This window comes from Oncorhynchus mykiss, chromosome 6 (assembly GCF_057628025.1).
Source record: "Oncorhynchus mykiss isolate SJ-2025 chromosome 6, ASM5762802v1, whole genome shotgun sequence".
Taxonomy (NCBI): Eukaryota; Metazoa; Chordata; class Actinopteri; order Salmoniformes; family Salmonidae; genus Oncorhynchus; species Oncorhynchus mykiss.
In genome coordinates, this window is record NC_143027.1 from 31,103,776 (window position 1) to 31,121,814 (window position 18,039).

The 18,039-nt window shown below is 45.7% G+C and overlaps 1 protein-coding gene across 4 annotated transcripts in view; it reads right to left on the reverse strand.

Moving 5' to 3' along the window:
• LOC110525725 (uncharacterized) overlaps window positions 1–18,039 on the reverse strand; it is a 77,557-nt gene that overhangs the window by 35,324 nt on the left and 24,194 nt on the right. For all 4 annotated transcript variants that reach the window (XM_090237648.1, XM_036979866.2, XM_036979867.2 and 1 more), the window contains exons 2-3: window positions 16,535–16,648; window positions 16,284–16,387 (exon numbers count right to left, since the gene is read on the reverse strand). In XM_090237648.1, coding sequence (XP_090093774.1) covers window positions 16,284–16,387; window positions 16,535–16,587 — 157 coding nt within the window. In that variant the 5' untranslated portion in view covers window positions 16,588–16,648. The remainder of the gene's footprint in view (window positions 1–16,283; window positions 16,388–16,534; window positions 16,649–18,039) is intronic.

Below are 18,039 nucleotides of genomic sequence, written 5' to 3' on the forward strand. Positions count from 1 at the left end.
GCCAAGGCTCCTTCCACTCGCTCTCTCTCTCCTCAGCACCAGGTGCATATGTCATAAGTAGCCGGAACCAGTTTCACATAAGCTACAAGTTTTATTGAGTTGCAACTGGCTGACAGATAACAAGCTCACGCAGTTCTCATCGACTCACACACATTAAATTAACAGAGGTCGGATCCAATCGCCGCAAATCTGTAAATATATTTTAATTGTACATACAGTGCCTTGCGAAAGTATTCGGCCCCCTTGAACTTTGCGACCTTTTGCCACATTTCAGGCTTCAAACATAAAGATATAAAATTGTATTTTTTGTGAAGAATCAAGAACAAGTGGGACACAATCATGAAGTGGAACGACATTTATTGGATATTTCAAACTTTTTTAACAAATCAAAAACTGAAAAATTGGGCGTGCAAAATTATTCAGCCCCTTTACTTTCAGTGCAGCAAACTCTCTCCAGAAGTTCAGTGAGGATCTCTGAATGATCCAATGTTGACCTAAATGACTAATGATGATAAATACAATCCACCTGTGTGTAATCAAGTCTCCGTATAAATGCACCTGCACTGTGATAGTCTCAGAGGTCCGTCAATAGCGCGGAGAGCATCATGAAGAACAAGGAACACACCAGGCAGGTCCGAGATACTGTTGTGAAGAAGTTTAAAGCCGGATTTGGATACAAAACGATTTCCCAAGCTTTAAACATCCCAAGGAGCACTGTGCAAGCAATAATATTGAAATGTTTGAAGCCTGAAATGTGGCAAAAGGTCGCAAAGTTCAAGGGGGCCGAATACTTTTGCAAGGCACTGTACCTGAGACTCGTGGCAATTATATCAGACCCAGATCCGAGACAAAAGTCAGAATTTAGGATCAGGACCCACTCTCGTGTTGGATCTCGAAATTTTAGATCTGTTGGACTCATGAAGACCTCTAGTCCTCATCCTCTCCCTTACTCGCCCTCTATCTTCATCTGCCCTATATCTCCCAAACACTTATCCTCATTCTCTCTTTCTCCATTTCTCTTTCACACTCATTCTTTGTCTCTTTCTCCCTCTCCGTCAAATCAAATCAAATTGTATTTGTCAAATGTGCCACATACAACAGGTGTTGACCTTACAGTGAACTGCTTACTTACCAGCCCTTAACCAACAATGCAGTTTTAAGAAAAATAAGAGTTAAGTCAAAAATAGATAGGTAAAATGAGAATGGGGGCGTGCTCGGTCCTCCTTTTCCTGTAGTCCACAATCATCTCCTTTGTCTTGATCACATTGAGGAAGAGGTTGTTATCCTGGCGCCAGGTCTCTGACCTCCTACCTATAGACTGTCTCACTGTTGTCGGTGATCAGGATTGCCACTGTTGTGTCGTCTGCAAACTTAATAATGTTGTTGGAGTCGTGCCTGGCCATGCAGTCATGGGTGAACAGGGAGTACAGGAGGGGACTGAGCACGCACCCCTGAGGGGCCCCCGTGTTGAGGATCAGCGTGGCAGATGTGTTGTTTCCTACCCTTACCACCTGGAGCCTGCAACCCGCAGCCCATCAGGAAGTCCAGGATCCAGTTGCAGAGAAAGGTGTTTAATCCCATGGTCCTTAGCTTAGTGATGAGCTTTGAGGGCACCATGGTGTTGAACACTGAGCTGTAATCAATGAATAGCATTCTTACGTAGGTGTTCCTTTTGTCCAGGTGGGAAAGGACAGTGTGGAGTGCAATAGAGATTGCATCCTCTGTGGATCTGTTGGAGCGGTATGCAAATTGGAGTGGGTCTAGAGTTTCTGGGATAACGGTGTTGATGTGAGCCAAGACCAGCCTTTCAAAGCACTTCATGGCTACAGACGTGAGTGCTACTGGTTGGTAGTCATTTAGGCAGTTTACCTTAGTGTTCTTGGGCACGGAGACTATGGTGGTCTGCTTGAAACATTTTGGTATTACAGTCTCGGTCAGGGAGAGGTTGAAAATGTCAGTGAAGACACTTGCCAGTTGGTCAGTGCATGCTCGGAGTACACGTCCTGGCAATCCGTCTGGCCCTGCGGGCTTGTGAATGATCACACAGTCATCCGGAACAGCTGATGCTCTCATGCATGCTTCAGTGTTGCTAGCCTCGAAGCAAGCATAGAAGTAATTTAGCTTGTCTGGTAGGCTCGGGTCACTGGGCAGCTCGCGGCTGTGCTTCCCTTTGTAGTCTGTAATAGTTTGCAAGCCCTGCCACATCCGACGAGCGTTGGAGCCGGTGTAGTAAGATTCAATCTTAATCCTGTATTGACGCTTTGCCTGTTTAATGGTTCTTTGGAGGGCTTAGCAGAATTTTCTAAGCGTTTGGGTTAGAGTCCCGCTCCTCGAAAGCGGCAGCTCTACCCTTTAGCTCAGTGCGGATGTTGCCTGTAATCCATGCCTTCTGGTTGGGGTATGCACGTATGGTCACTGTGGGGACGACGTCATCAATGCACTTATTGATGAAGCCAGTGACTGATGCGATGTACTCCTCAATCCTATCGGAAGAGTCTGTGCTAGCAAAACAGTCCTGTAGCTTAGCATCTGCGTCATCTGACCACTTCTTTACTGACTGAGTCACTGGTGCTTCCTGTTTTAGTTATTTCTTGTAAGCAGGAATCAGTAGGATAGAATTATGGTCAGATTTACCAAATGGAGGGCGAGGGAGAGATTTTTATGTGTCTCTGTGTGTGGAGTAAAGGTGGTGTAGAGTTTTTTTCCCTCTGGTTGCACATTTAACATGCTGGTAGAAATGAGGTAAAACGTATTTAGATTTCCCTGCATTAAAGTCCCCGGCCACTAGGAGCGCTGCCTCTTGGTAAATAGTATGTTCTACAGCTTATCATGAGATACTCTACCTCAGGCGAGCAAAACCTTGAGAATTAATATTACATTTCATGCACCAGCTGTTGTTTACAAATATACACAGACCGTCACCCCTTGTCTTACCGGAGGCAGCTGTTCTATCTTGCTGATGCAGCGTAAAACCCGCTATCTGTATGTTATCCATGTCATTGTTCAGCCATGACTTGGTGAAACATAAGATATTACAGTTTTTAAATGTCCCGTTGGTAGAATAGTCTCGACCGTAGATCATCCAGTTTGTTTTCCAGTGATTGCAAATTGGCGAATAGGACTGATGGTAGAGACAGATTACCCACTTGCTGTCAGATCCTTACAAGGCACCACGACCTGCGTCCCAGATATCTCTGTCTTTTTCTCATGCAAATGACTGGGATTTGGGCCTTGTCGGGTGTCTGAAGTAAATCCTTCGTGTCCGACTCGGTAAAGAAAACATCTTTGTCTAGTACGATGTGAGTAATCTCTGTCCTGATATCCAGAAGCTCTTTTCAGTGGCAGAAACATTATGTACAAAATAAGTTACAAACAACGCGAAAAAACACACACAATAGCATAATTGTTTAGGAGGCCGTGAAACGGCAGCCATCTCCTCTGGCGCCATTGTATCTGAAAGGGTCTTCAACCCTTTTTAGGACTTTATGGGGTTTATGAAAGTGATAATTGAACTGAAGTCTCTAGGTCATTTTTGAGGGAGTATAATATAATTGGTAGAGTTTAATAGGAACAAGGTCCTTGACTTAGCAGACCATTTCTGTTTTATCAGCAGCCTGTTAAACTACTCATGAAAGCTGTAAAAATCACAAGTAACAATTTAGGACAATCATGTTAAAATCATTACACTCCTGTCTACATAAAAATGGTCTTTACATAAAAGCTGTCGTAAAAAGTATTTCACTTATAATCTTTATGAAATCTTTATAATTATAAATGACATCACTTGGTGGTGAGATGATGAGACGCTGAAGCAAGTGGAAAATGAAAGTAACAGTGCAATTTCAGCACTAAAGCCTTTTACCATATTTCTGCGGGTGGATGAGGGTGGAAAGAGGAGCGAGGGGGCGAGTTATCATAATTGAGACGTGTGACTCCTTGGCTGCGTTCATAGCAACAGGGTTCATTGATAATCCCTATCTCTGCCATGACTGACTCATACAAAACCCTATCAGTCAGGCTTGGTGGAACGATTTCCCAGTTTAAAAGTTTAAAAGACAGTAGTCTGGAGAGCACACACACACCACATTGACACACACAGACACACACACACACACACACACACACACAAACTATGCACAGTGCAGACAATGGGTGTTGATGTTAGTATTTTATAGGGGGATGATGCATCTCTGCCCTTTGTCTGTCCTTCAGACACATTCACAGAGGAGGGCAGCTAGCTGCCTGGCGCTGACATGCTCTTTCCCATTGTAAGACCCTTCTACTGTGTACCTCTATGAAACGCTGTGCAGCTCTATGGAACACTGTGCAGCTCTATGGAACACTATGGAACACTGTGCAGCTCTATGGAACACTGTGCAGCTCTATTGAACACTATGGAACACTATGGAACACTGTGCAGCTCTATGGAACACTATGGAACACTGTGCAGCTCTATGGAACACTATGGAACACTGTGCAGCTCTATGGAACACTCTGGAACACTGTGCAGCTCTATGGAACATTATGGAACACTGTGCAGAGCTGTTGAACCTGGCTGTACTGTTACGAGCGGGTCAGATTTCTGCTCTGTCAGGTGCAGCCATGAGAAAGGAATTCCAGTTTGCAAAAAAAGCTCTTTGAGAAAGATGAGTGATCCTAACCAGCATCTCACAGCATGTCCTCTCCATCCCCTAAGTGGATCTGAGAGTGTGTGAGGGCTCCATCACTGCTATACTAACAAAAAGAGAAAGAGAGAGGGAGAGAGGAAGAGTAGCAGTCTGTCAGAACCAGGCCAGACTGGACCGTCGCTCATAAACGCCTCAGGAATCTCTGCACCTCTGGCAGGTGTCCATGGTAACCGCAGCATTCCCGGCCCGCCAGTGAATGAGGGAGAGTAGAGGGGAAATGAGAGCGAAAAAGAGAAGGGAACTGAGTGTACTACAGGGCTGAAACAACTCAGTTGGACTATCTTAGAAATTCATCTCCATCTATTATGAGAGGAAATCATACAATATATGAAACACTAGAGACACACTTCCTTTCTTCAGCTTTGACCAATGCACAGGGGGACATTGTCCTCAGAGGTCTGACATACTTAGAACATACACCCTTAAGGGGTTTCAGTATGTTTGACTGAACATGAGAATGTGTTGAGAGGTTTCCAGGGATAGCATGGGTAAAGCCATTAAGAAATAATGCATGGTATTCTTTTATAACACTGGCCCTACCCTGTACCACTCCTTACTCTGGCCTTATACCCCTCCTAGCAATCACCCATGTGTAGAGCAGGGAACGGCTGCAGACTCCTGCAAGCAGCTGTGATGTACTATAGACCTCAACCCTCTAATCCAATACTTCAACTGAATCACCTTCCTCATCACCATCAGTTAGGTCAGCTGATCAATCTGTCCAGTCAGTACTTGTTCCTTTCAGGTTATGACCTTACCAACCTTCAACAAGCCTTTCAAACAGAGAATAAACGCCCTCTTTCTCCTCTTCTCTTTATTACGAGGACCTTATTTTTCTCACCGCTGGCTGAAAAAACGCTGTGGCATCCAAACCCCTCAGCCGTCGCTGCCAAGTGTCAGGACTAACAATGAAAAGGGGAGGAGAGGACATCCCTACCTCCATCCTCTTTCTTCTCTCTGCTCTATCTCTTCCTGGCAGCACTCAGAGAAACGTGTCCCTTTGGAGCAGGGGCAAATTTCAACTCATTCGGCTGCTCATGTCTTTCACCGCCATCTCTCTCTCTCTCTCTCTCTCTCTCTCTCTCTCTCTCTCTCTCTCTCTCTCTCTCTCTCTCTCTCTCTCTCTCTCTCTCTCTCTCTCTCTCTCTCTCTCTCTCTCTCTCTCTCTCTCTCTCTCTCTCTCTCTCTCTCTCTCTCTCTCTCTCTCTCTCTCTCTCTCTCTCTCTCTCTCTCTCTCTCTCTCTCTCTCCCCATCTTCAATGGGGTGAATAGATTACTGAGATGGAGAAAGAGAGGAGGAGAGAGAGATGGGGAGGATCTAAACTGTGCTAGGACTTTTAGCACTTCTCAACAGTCTCTGGTTCAGAACCCATCTGGTTTCAGCGTCGGTAACACAGTCTTAATGAGTCTCTGTTTACACTAGCAGCTAGGTTTACAAAGCAGGGGAAGTTTCATATAAAAGACGCATTAGCTTGGAATAATACCTCTGTTCTTTTGTAAATAGGATGTTTTGACGGGTTTATGTCCAGAAAGGAAAAACATTATTTGAGGAGACAGCGACAGAGAGATTTGTGTATCAGTCTGACTGATACTCAGAGTCAGAACCACGCAGAACCTCACAGCTCCTCTTTTAGGTCAGGTATCCATCTGCAGAATAAGGCAACAGACAGCATGCTGGTCATGTTAAGGAATCTTAGCACCGTCTCTCAGACCCAGACAGTCCCTGTCAGGTGAAACCTTCAGACAGACAACATGGAGGTGAGCCAACAGAAATAATACAGCCAGTACTGAAGAGCACACTCTTCTCCCTGCCTCGCTCCAACGACAGCAGCAGCTAGACAGGGCTGTGACTGGAGGCTCTGCTGTGCTCCCATCCAGTAGCACTAAGACTACAGTATGTTTAGACCAGTGGCAGTAGGTGACGTTTAATGAGCATGGCCTTACTTCTGTTATAGCATATTGAATGACTGTCACTCATATTCCATTCGCCCAGCTCAATGTAACATTGATAGGTTTAGGCATGATACCCTAATTTTCCCTATACCCATCATGAGGTTGCTACAAACTAGTCTATGAATGAACGTTAACGTAGGCGCACAGGTCGAGAGAAACATTTTGAGTCATCAAGGTGACAGACAGACAGTGGCACATTCAATACCGCCTTGCACACTCTTGTCTGCATCTAGCTCAGGGGTATCAAACTCATTCCATGGAGGGCTGAGTGTCAGCGGGTTTTTGGTTTTTCCTTTCAATTAAGACCTCGACAACCAGGTGCATGGAGCTCCTTACGAATTAGTGATCTTAATTCATCAATGAAGTACAAGAGTGGAGCAAAAACCCACAGACACTCTGCCCTCTTTGGAAAGAGTTTGACATGTGATCTAGCTGATCTTGAATGTAATCAATAGTCCCACAGCTGCAAACGAGAGTTCCTATTGGACAAATTCAAGTATGTTTATCCCTGTTTCATTCCGTTTACTTCCATTTAAGAAATGTTTTTCAACAGAATCGGCAGAATGAATACACCCCTGACCACAAGCAAATATAGTTCACTTTCATAGCAGCCACATACAAACAGCATGATCACTCTGCTCATTAATTCCTTCTTGCATCTACGTGCGCTCCTCCTCTCACCATTTCCCTTTGCTTGTTGGCTTCAGTGCAGAACATATGTGACCAGACAAAAAAAAACGTTCCAAGTCAAACCTTCATATCATAACCGCTACACACAGCCTACATCGTTGTCACCATATTAGCTAATGTCAGTCAACATAGCTACTAGAACGCTACAATCATGCAGTAAGCAGCAGTTTAGAAGTTACACCGGCAGACCCGGTGGCAATAAATTAATAAAACCAAAAGCTTACCTTGACTTGGAAAAGTACCAGTGTTGGATAGCCATAGCCTGCTAGCTCACTTACCATCCCTCTCTGTTTGATCCAGGTGTTTGAGTAGGCTAAACTAGCTAGCAGCATTCACTAGCTAAGTGAAAGTGAAAAAAATACAACTAAATATAGCTCTCTCTCTCTCTCTCTCTCGCCTCTCCTTCATTTTTGAAGAAATTAATTTGTTCAAAACTGTTCAGTTATTGTCTTCGTCTCTCTTTGAGTCAATTACTCACCACATTTTATGCACTGCACTGCATTGCTAGCTAATTATGTTATGTTTTCAGTACTATATTCATTCTCTGATTCTTTGATTGGGTGGACAACATGTCAGTTCATGCTGCAAGAGCTCAGAGTGCTGTTGTGGCTACTGTAGACTTTCATTGCAAAACAGTGTGTTTTAATCAATTATTTTTGTGACATGGAAATATATTTAATAATGTTTTATTTAAAAATAGTAACTATAAGTTTCACTATTTTAAAAAAAATGAAAAATTCACTGAGGAGGATGGTCCTCCCAAGTCTGTCCTTCATTCTGTGCATGGAGGAGAGGAGGAGAGAGCAGAGAGGAGGTGTGTGTGTGTGTGTGTGTGTGTGTGTGTGTGTGTGTGTGTGTGTGTGTGTGTGTGTGTGTGTGTGTGTGTGCTCGTGTGCGTGCGTGCGTGTGTGTGGGATGGCAGTATGATGGAGTCCAGAGGTCTCTGAGGCGTGACAGTGGAGGAGTCAGGACAGAGGAGGAGATATGAGCTCTCTCCTAAATGATGCATGTCTTCCATGCTCTATTAGTAGGTAAACAGCACACTGCAGAGGGAAACGCTCCTCATCTGTCTGGCGCATGTGTGAACGTACACTCGGTGCCAGATACAGGGCTGTGCTGAGGAGGCTGTGCTGAGGAGGACTGTCACTGAGGACTGTCACTTCCCAGACACGCACATATACACACACACAAGACACAGATGATGAGGGATGGGTCACTCATGGGTCTTATCAGAGATCTTCACACTTCATCTTTCTCCGCCACACCCTACTGTAAATGCATAGCCTGTCTGCCAGCCAATCACTTTCATTTGGTCTCATATATCAGTCATCTGATCTTCAGAGACACGCTCCTATACCTTCCATTATTCCCTGTCCCACCCTATGAAGGGAAGTCATTTTCCCCCAGTCAAGGCATTTGGTTCCACAGAGCCCAGAGGGAAGCAGTGTCCTCTGTTTTCTCTGATTGCTGCTCACAGAGCCAGTCATGTCTCCAATTAGCCTGTGTGTAAGTTCAGCTCATCCCCCCAAAAAACTTCTCCTTCTTCTGCCCCTTCTCAACCCAGAACTAACTATCACCAGACCGCTTCTCTTTCTGACTCAGCACTACCTCCCTCCACCACGTCAGCAGCAGCCACTGAGGGGAGAGGAGTGGGGACACCAATGTTACTGCAACCTGAGTCCCCTCATCCACCCAGAAGAGCAAGAAGAGTGATTTTGGGAGGTCCTTAAAATGAGGGGTCATAAATGATGTCATCACCACCTGTCCGTCCACCGCAGTCCAATGCTCTGTTGTGGTTGACGGTCTGTCTGTGGTTTGGGATAAGGGAGTGTGGTGGTGGGGGGAGGTGTGGCCTGGGTTAGATAGCTCCTTCCTCAATCCCAGCCCATTGGACCAAAACACTTTGAGTCTTTCTCATGTGGTGTCGTAATATGTTTTTGCACTCGTATACATGACAAATGTGCAACAAGACAATTAAGACTTCTGGGAGTACACAAAACCTCAAACAGATACTGCATATTAACAGAATGATACACAGCACCAACATAGCAACTGCTAGCATTGTTTACATGCTGGTTTCACACTAAACATTCTGCCTTGCAGCATCTGGACACAACTGCAGGAGGGAGGGAGAAAAGAGGAGAAGAGAAGAGATTTCATTCTGATTCATATCTGTGGCTGCCCAGGGCTTTAATAAAATAATAAAGAGATAAGTAAGAGAGAAAGAGAGAGCTGGCAGTGTGGAGGATTGAGAGGCAGCCAGTACTGACACACTGCACAGGGAGAGAGAAAAGGGAAGGAGAGACCCAGCAGACTAAAGGATAGGAAAGAAGAGGAATGATGATGTGAGAAGACAGGAGAGGAGAAGAGAGTGGAGAGACTGACACGGTAAGGCGAGGAGAGAGGTGGAAGAGAGATTAAAAGAGAAGAGAAGAGGAGAGGTGGTTTAGGGAATGGTCCCTCTGTGAAAGAGATCCACAGATGGAGGGAGGGCAGTCCCATTGGGAGCCAGGCAGCGCTAGGCCAGGTGAACTCATCAGGGCTGTACAGTACATTACCACCAGCCCCCTGGGAGCTCAGGCCATCCCATCAATGCTGCCATTGTCTCAGACTCAACAACGTCAAAACACAGAGACATATACACCATGGCTACAGGACAGCTATGTGTTCTAACTACTACATGTCACTCACTACCTCTGAATGGTGCCTTGGTGGGTTGAGGGATGGTAATTGGTTTACACTCTGAGGGGTTGAGGGACAGCAGACAGGCCTAGTGAAACCTCTGATGACATCACTTAGGATGTAGAGCAGAGACAGTTGAGGGCTGCAGCACCACACCACATCATGACTGACCTCAACACCGCTAGCTACTCCTGAGAACTGAGGCTAACACAGGGAGATGAAGGGTGATGTCAGTAGTGGCACTGACCCCCCCCCCAAAGAAAAATAATAGGATAGTGGAGGGTTATTTTTTTAGATGTCAAAACCCTAGTTTCCCTTCCTCTTCCCCCTCTGCATTTCTCTGCCTCTTCCCATTGATAGTCCTTTGCTGTGCAGGGCCCTGAAAAGAGCCACAGAGTGCCTGTGGGTTTACGGGTCACTCATACAGCCCACACAGGCCCTGTTAAACTGCAGGGTGAGAGGAAATGCCTCTGATTTATTGGGGACAGAGGAGCTCATAGTGTCTGCCACGGGGCAGGACTGTGTGTGTGTGTGTGTGTGTGTGTGTGTGTGTGTGTGTGTGTGTGTGTGTGTGTGTGTGTGTGTGTGCGTGCGTGCGTGCGCACTAATTTCATCCCTGCAGCCTTACAAGTTCTAGTTTGCCTGCTGGGTCCATTTCCCCAGAAGAAGAAGAAGCATAATTTTCAATAATTTACACCTCCCTAGGGACTCAGAACAGAGGCCAGGGAAACCATAAATAAACTGACCTGCATGCAGCACAAGGAATCTCAACCCTCATCTGACCTGTGGCAATTGTTGGTTTCCTCGAAAATATACTTTGAAATAGTGTAAAACAACTCTTTACCATTTCCACCCTAACAAAGGAGCACACAAACATCAACAGGAGGAGCACGACAGAGGGGCAAACAGAGGGAGAAAAATGCTTCATTTTCTCTGTTTGCTTTAGTTAATTGATGGCTGGTCACATTGGTAAAATGACTGGTGTCATTTTATAATGAATGGCTGTTGTGACTATTCCCCACTGAGTGGAGAAGCGAGGAGCTAGACACTCCCACCTCTAATCTCATCTGGGGCCCTCAGCTCCCCTCGCCTCAGCTGTTTCCAATTTGGGCTTGGCACTTGTGCTGCTGTCGCTCGCCATTTACACGCCCATGAATCTCCACACAGGCCTGTCTGCATTCTGCTGGGGGCATGCCTGTCTGTGTGTATGCATAGGATGCCATTGTGGGTATGTGTGTCTGTGTAAATCATGTTTTGTGGGTGATTTTAAGTCAGTTGAGGCTGCTGAGGGGAGGACGACTCATAATAATGTCTGGAAGGGAGCGAATGGAATGATATCAAATCATGTGTTTGATGTATTTGATACCATTCCACTCCAGCCATTACCACAAACCCGTCCTCCCAAATGAAGGTGCCACCAACCTCCTGTGTTGTGAGTGTATCTGAACATGCATGTGTGTGAAATGTGACGTGTGTGTCTATATTTCCTTATAAATAAATCAGTAAGCGTGCGTATGTATGTGTGTGTATGTACAGTAGGGTCAAAAATTATTGACACCCTTGATAAAGATGAGCAATAATAATTCAAATACTGAGCTATATTGTATTCTCCCAAAAAATATATATATTTTTTTAATACTAATCAACTGTTCAGAGAAAGAGATTTAGTTGAAAAAGTAGTAATAATTTTTCTCGAAAAGATAGGAGTCAAATTTATTGACACCCCTAAATAAATAATAAAGTGGTCAAAACATGCTAATCTCTCACCATTACCAATAACAGGGGAGATTAGCAGGTCTTGGGGGTATGAACTTTGACCCTCTGTAACTTTCTCACTCATCATTATTAACACTCATTCAGGATGATCTGCAATCATGGTAGCATCCACGTTAATGTAGAAGTGTTAAGAAAATTGTACAAGTGACTCTTAAATGACACAATACATTATTTACCGTTCGTTTTTATTGGGCAGAACATCATCTGAAACACAACCAAAACAAACAGCACACATGCATCACAAGCTTGATGTAGTCCTTGCATGCTAGGAATATGGGACCAAATACTACACTTTTGACTACTTTATTTAAAATAATCTTTAGGGGTGCTAATAATTTGGTCCCCTACCATTTTGAAAAAAAAAAGTATTACTTAAGTAATTGTATTTGTAGAAAATAATATAATTTCCCATTTTGTTTGAGCATGTGAGACATACAGTACGTAGCTCAGTATTTGAATGATTTATTTTATACAGTCATTATTGCTCATCTTTTTCAAGGGTGTCAATCATTTCAGACCCCACTGTACGTGTGAGTGTTCCAGTGGTTTTACAACCTGTTAAACACAGGGATTGGGGGACCCGGGGTGTGTGGATGAGAGGAGGGAGAAGGACCACTTCAGGGACAGCTCTGGAAAATGGTGGCTTCATGTTGGGTCAGCATATTTTGTTTTTGACAGCGCTCCTTCGTGTGGTCCAAGAGGAGTGGGAGTGGAGATCGGCACTCAAAGAGGGGAACTGGCGTCGTGCAGGCCCCAAACCCGGGACCTTACACTGGGTCTTTCGATTTACAGCTACTAGAAACTGCAGCCATTAAAACAGCTAATCATACTTAACAGCTGTATCCTTCACTATACAAATCCTCAACACCTCGCTCTCCCACCCACCCACACACACAAATCCACTAGCACCCACATACTCCCACACTCCCCTTCCTAATGGCAAGCTGCAGCCCAGTGATGTTAAAAGCAAGGGGCTTAGAGTGTAGGCCTCTGATAAGCCACGCAGAGCTGTGAAAACACAGATTACAGTTCCGCGGCTTATTGCAAACGCCGCGCCTCTACCTCCCGGCCACGGCGTAATTGCGGCCCAGAAACCGCAGCCTCAGCTTGGATGAGAGACATTGATGGGGACACTCCCGCAGAGCATCGACAACCTCGCTAATTCAGCAAAACCTCCTCCCTAATGTCTCACTGTGCTGCCTGCCTGGCTGCAGCCCCCTCCTGAGCTACTCTGCCATGGTGGTGAGTTGCTTTCAAGTGCCTATCTCTATATATCAAGTACAGTCCATGATATCAACTGGAGTCTCCCAGCGTCATCCTCACATAACTCAGTCACAGCAGAGGACAAGGACAGTACGCCAACTAACACACCTGACCTGAGGGAGACATGAATACTATCACAGTTTATATGTCAGAGAGACTGGGATCTCCATTTGATGCAGTATTTGATACTGTAGCCACACTGATGTGTTTGACAGCTAGATTGGATGTCATAGTCAAGCCTGTACGGAATACATTTGAAATTCTGTTATAATAAAATTGCTATCTAAATGGGGTTTACTTTTGATAGTGTTATTTGGAAGGGTGAAGGGATATCCCTGTTATCTGAAAGCTTATGAAAGTGCCTCCATCAAGCTCATCGTGTTCCAGGTCCAGCAGTAACACAATATCTCCCCAACCTCATAGAAAACAATTAGGACCTAGTAATCACACCACTGGTCTGGAATTTGAGCCAAGGCTTGAGATTGGGGTGGGGGCCTGAGAGACAGAGAGCAATATGAGGGGTGGTTTAATACAGTGTTATCTTACTCCACATTGATTCTCTGACTGTTTTTCTGTTACCCCCCTGTGTGTGATGTAATGTTTTGTTTTTGGAGCCCTTGGGCTGGATCTGGTGGAGCCAACAGGCCATAGATCTCATGGGAACCTCTGATTGGATGAGAGAGTCTCTCAGGTGCCAGAGTGACCTGAACCCGTCCAATAGCATGCGCTCACTCATCCTGGGTTGGTGCACTCTGCTCCCAGGGTCATTGGGACTGGGGAAAAACACATTCAGGGGACTCTAAACTAAAACAGAGATGTGTTATCTCTAGGTCAGACAGACCAGACAGTCAGAACCCCTAGTCAGCAGGCAGGGGAGCAGCAAGGGGGGACCAAACTCAAAACGCCACAACCGGGTCAGAGAGTACACATATGTAATGGGACATAGGCTGAACTCAGAAAAGTGAGCAAATGAAAACAACAATACTGAGCACTAAGATTACAGCCAGCGCCCTCACCGCTCTGCCTTTTCCTGAGTGGGGAGGTTTGCCATCATTCAATCTCACCTCTACTCTCATCCTCCCAGTCTGCCTGTTTGCTGTGGTGACGGATGCAGTAATGCTGACCAGCCGGGGGGGGGGGGGGGGGGGGGAGTCAGTTAGGGTAATGATGCAGTACAGAGGAGGTAGAGGTAGGGGAGGTAAAGTAAATGAGAGGATCATGCACATTTCCCACAGTCTGTGAGAGGCAGACAGCAAACAGGCAGCAGAGGGACAAGCACACAGCTTGTACTTGACCTCACATTCAATGGACCTGTGAGTGGCGCTCTAACCTTCCTTGACAACGCTATGTCAACAATTTGTGCAATCCTATCTCCAGTCATCCCCATGTCGCTGGTTTTTGCTCCCTAAGAAAGGGGGTGAGGGGGCTGAGAGGAGGGGTATCAGATTGTGTGCTGTCAGGGGCCTCTTCTGCAGAGCGCCGGAGGCGGTCCTGGATGCTATCCACGGTGCTTCAGCGCAGCTCTCTCCAAATAGTAGCTGTCACTTCCACTCAGCGCTGCCTGTGATCTGAGCCACCAGGAAGGACACTCTGATAAGTGCCTAATCCCCCCCCCGCCCTCCAGTCAAACCCCCACTACAGCCCTCCATGACAACCAGAGGGAATCTTCCACAGCACATACAGTAATTGGATAATTATGTTGACAGTGTGTGTGTGTCTGCTTTCCATGTGTGTGTGTGTGTATCTCGGTAGCCTGTTTTCATCCATGCACGTATGGGTGTTTTTGAGTGTCTTGTACCCTGTATCCGAGTATGTGTTACATGTGTACACCTTGTGTCAACATGTGTAAAGGGTGTGCTGGTGGGAAAAGTGGAGTAATTTCTCTCAAAAGAGGCCCCCTTAGAGCACCCAGCAGCAGGCAGCGGGGCCCTGGGAGGCCCCAGAGAAACTGTTAGCTCACCTGGGAGGAGTGAGCTGGTTGGAGAGGGAAACAGCAGTCCCATGTCAACACCACTGAGAACTCAATGTTTTACCATAGTAAAGGGTTATTGTAATCTGTGTCACAAAGCTCAACGATTTACAGTTCCACCTAGAACACTAACAGCCCCGAGTCCTGGGACAAACAGTCACTCCACCCTGTACCCCAGACAAGGCTGAGACAGGGGGCCAGCCAGCACCAAGGGAAATCATTAGGCTCTGTTCTGTTCTGGGTGAGAGGGGTGAGGAGAGGTGTGTGTGGGGGCGTGGTCGCATGGACGGGGGGAGCTACTGGAGTTGAAATGACCAGAAGAGCAATAACAGAGAATTAGCATGGTAGAGGATGACAACATACTTGCAGCTGGACTATATAACTCTAAACCACAAAAAATAATTGACCTTACGTGCTTCAATGACTGTGAAGTTGGACACATAAAAACCTAGAAGATTAATAAAATGGAGGCTGTTGGCTCTGCCCTGAGATCCTGATGTGAGGTTTTTGCAAGACTATTGGAAAGTGAGAATGTTTTGTTATGATGCAGGCAAACAGAGGGGTATCCTAGTGGAAAGTACCAAACACTTTAGTCATATTACTCATATATTAGTTCGGAGGAACTCCTAGGAGACTAACACAGTGGGGAACTGGGAATACTGGATAACACAGAGAAAGATAGAGACCGAGAGGTGTGCTGATGGAAATGGGGAATAGAACAAAGACCTAGATACATTATTGAACTTCAGATAAGTCAGAAAAGATAACTTGGAGAAAGGGATGAGAAAAAAAGAGAGATCAAACCAGAGGGAGAGTGAAAAGAGAAGTGAGAGTGTGGAGAGACGGAAGAAGTGGAGGGGAGAGCCAAGGCATCCTGGCAGCTGTCTGGTCGTCACGGTTTCCCCCTCCAACCCACGGCTGAGGGGCTGCGTCAGAACCAGGCTCCAGGCCTACACATCCACATGATTAACTACCTCAGCCCTTAATCACTCTCACATCCTGGGGTCTCTCTCTCTTCTCACCAAAACCTTATGTCCTCATTGTTCTGCTTTTCAGTTGTGAGCGAGCACTGCCAGTCAAGCGCAGAGAGAGAGAGAGAGAGAGAGAGAGAGAGAGAGAGAGAGAGAGAGAAAATGAGATGTAGAGAGGTGAGAGAAAGACACTACAGGGACCAGAAATGAGAGAAGTACAGAGACAGGGAGAAGATCTGGAGAAGATCTGAGAAGTCTGTAAGTGCATAAATCCCTCTGTTGCCCTCTTACCTTCTTCACATGCGGTGCCGCTGTAGCCTGGACAGCACTTCCACTCCAGAGAGGTGACGGCACGGTACACCACCTTATAGGAGGGTCTGACCACTGTCCGGTAGCTGAGGAACACACACGCATAGGCCAATGTCACAAACAGTGTAAGGAGGAGCCAGTTCCTCTGATCGTGTGGCTCATTCATCAAGCTGTAGATGTAGGGTGTGTTCATGAGGTTTTGACATGCTGTATTTTGGGTTAGAGAGACTCACCTGCCCCCTGTGCATCCCTGTGGCCAGCGACATGTCTGGTAGACACGCTGCATGGTTGTCCCATTCTGCACCTGGCACGTCACTGTCTTAGTTACCGTATGGGGACACCAGTTCCTGAGAGAGAGTGGCGAGAAGGAGAGAGAGGGAGGAGAGAGAGAGGGGGGGGACACACAGAGCAGGTTTAGCATGCGCACTCAAAGTCAACAAGACGTACTATTGGCTTCAGTTCTCCTCCACACCTGTTCTACAAAACTACAAGCAACAGGTGGTCATATCATTATCTGATTTAACACCCACACAGTATATTTATCTCTGTCACACAAACATACAGTACCAGTCAAGAGTTTGGACAAACCTACTCATTCAAGGGTTTTTCAAATGTTTTTACTATTTTCTACATTGTAGAATAATAGTGAAGACATGAACACTATGAAATAACACATATGGAATCATGTGGCAACCAAAAACGTTTTAAACAAATAAAAATGTGTTTATATTTGAGATTCTTCAAAGTAGCCGTCCTTTGCCTTGATGACAGCTTTGCACACTCTTGTTGTAGGCTGTGTTGACATTGCAGTCTTCCCTTATCCACTGGCATCCCCCCTTGGGTCTCTTGAGAGGCAGAGCCACTGAGGGGGAACCGAGAGTGGGGGGGGGGGGGGGGGAGCTCTACACATTAGAGTGAGTTTCAAACACAGGTTAATAGTAAGTCATAGGCCCACTCCCTCACAGGTCAATATCAGACACAGAAGCCCTCATTGGTCAAAGTGTGTCTTTTAAGAAGTTAAACACCAAAGCTTTACATTTACCGCTCAGTTGTTATGTAGCCTCTATAAAGGCTCTGTATACATACTGTCACTACATAAAGCTCTCACAACTAATGAAGGTCCTGGTTTTTAGATTTATTTTGGACCACATGCAGCCAAAGACATCTGAGCCTGATTTAGGAGAGGAGCCATGGGATGGTTTCAATCACTGCATTATTGGTCGGAACAAAATGCTAACAAGGGAAACAATGCTCTTAGAAATAAGGGGGGGGGTAAACCTCTCGATGGTATTCATTAAACATGTCCGACATCGAGCAAGAATTAAAAGCCACCGGCAACACAGAGCGGATGAGGGACAAAACAGAACACACGTAAAACAAGGTTTTCTAAGTGTTTTATAAACCAGAGTGGGAGCAAACTGAGGAGAACCTAGAGGAGTTTATGATACAAACCCTGCAAAACCCAGACAAGACAAAGTCCTATTGATATCTCTTTGGATTTACTTCTCATCCCTCAAGTCGACAACCATAAATCAAGGAAACATGGAGCGACACAGAGAGAAATCTACACGGAGGCTATTAGAGCCAACATGTGTTAGTAGTCTTTTGTTAACAACAAAGTGTACAAATACCATGATCACCCTCATATGGCTTGCGCTGAGTAGAGGGCAGAACATGGAAAACAATGACCATATCGCCATCTGTTTAGTATATAGAACACAGAACAGCAGAGGAGTCT